The sequence below is a fragment of the Acanthamoeba castellanii genome (assembly GCF_000313135.1).
Source record: "Acanthamoeba castellanii str. Neff unplaced genomic scaffold scf7180000083833, whole genome shotgun sequence".
NCBI classification, from domain to species: Eukaryota; Discosea; order Longamoebia; family Acanthamoebidae; genus Acanthamoeba; species Acanthamoeba castellanii.
The window spans coordinates 3,854-4,852 of NW_004457294.1; the positions used below are offsets into that span (position 1 = coordinate 3,854).

The window sequence follows — 999 nt, forward strand, 5'->3', positions numbered from 1 at the left end:
TGTCGAAAATCACTATTTTCTGATGATGATCACATACGCACGTGAGCACCAACAGAGAGAAGGCGAGGTGACGAAGCCGGTGCCGACGAACGCGACGTCAGCCGTGGCGGCCAACATTATACGAGGCGTGGGCGTGGGTGTCGGGGTGGTCACCGACGTCAAGAAGGAACCCAAGTTCTAGACAAGCGCAACTCAGACCGGTCATGTTGCGTGAGAGCTTCATGGGAGGGAACAGCATTCCTGAAGCCAGACCGGTCGTGTGGGGCGGCTAATGCCGCCAGGCTCGGTAGAGGGCGAACGAGGCCACGACCAAGAGCGGGAGCGAAAAGACCGCCAGCTCGACCAGCTCGGTCGCACGACGCGAGAGAAGTGGAGCGGCCCTCTCCCCTGTCGCCTTCTTCTTGATCTCCTCTTCCTCCGCCTCCCTCCGCAGCACGGCCACGATCTCCTCCTTGTCGACCAGCAGCCCATATCTGACAACCCGCCAGCCACCACTTAGTTTGAGTCTGACCAGACGCACCAACACAAGAGGGAGGGAGTACCTGGTATCGGCGGAAATCGAGGTGGAGCGCTTGATGTTCTTGCGGTTATGGCCTTCCTCGGCACTCTTGAGCTCCCAGCCGTGAAGCGAGCGGCCCTCGCCGTCGGTCTCCAGGCAATCGGGGATCAGCGTGCCGGCCAGGTTGCCGGTCGTCCATCGCTCGCTGCCCTCGTCACCTCCGCGCTCCTTCTTGTAGCCGTTGAGCAGGTAGAGGAGCGTCCACCGCACCTGCCGGAACTTGACTTCGATCTCCGCGGCGGGAAGACAGTGCAGGGCCTGCTTCTTCAAGCTGTCGATGGATATCTGCCGCAGTTCTTCGTAGCTGGGGAGCTCCTGGCCGGCAGCGATGTGACTTTTGAGCTTGTGCCGATACACCAACCTGGCGTCGCATGACAGGCAAGGTGCGTGTGGTGTGGGTCAGACTACTGCAGCAGGCGACGATGAAGAAGGCGATGGGC

The 999-nt window shown here is 61.0% G+C and overlaps 1 protein-coding gene across 1 annotated transcript in view; it reads right to left on the reverse strand.

Annotated features, from left to right (window-relative positions):
• Positions 1-268: 268 nt before the first annotated feature.
• The window catches only part of ACA1_016690 (uncharacterized protein), a gene marked incomplete at both ends in the record, with an annotated part of 2,811 nt that continues 2,080 nt past the window's right edge, over positions 269-999 (reverse strand). Inside the window, 2 exons of the mRNA XM_004334215.1 lie at positions 269-473; positions 543-901. Of these exons, the coding sequence (XP_004334263.1) occupies positions 269-473; positions 543-901 (564 nt within the window). The remainder of the gene's footprint in view (positions 474-542; positions 902-999) is intronic.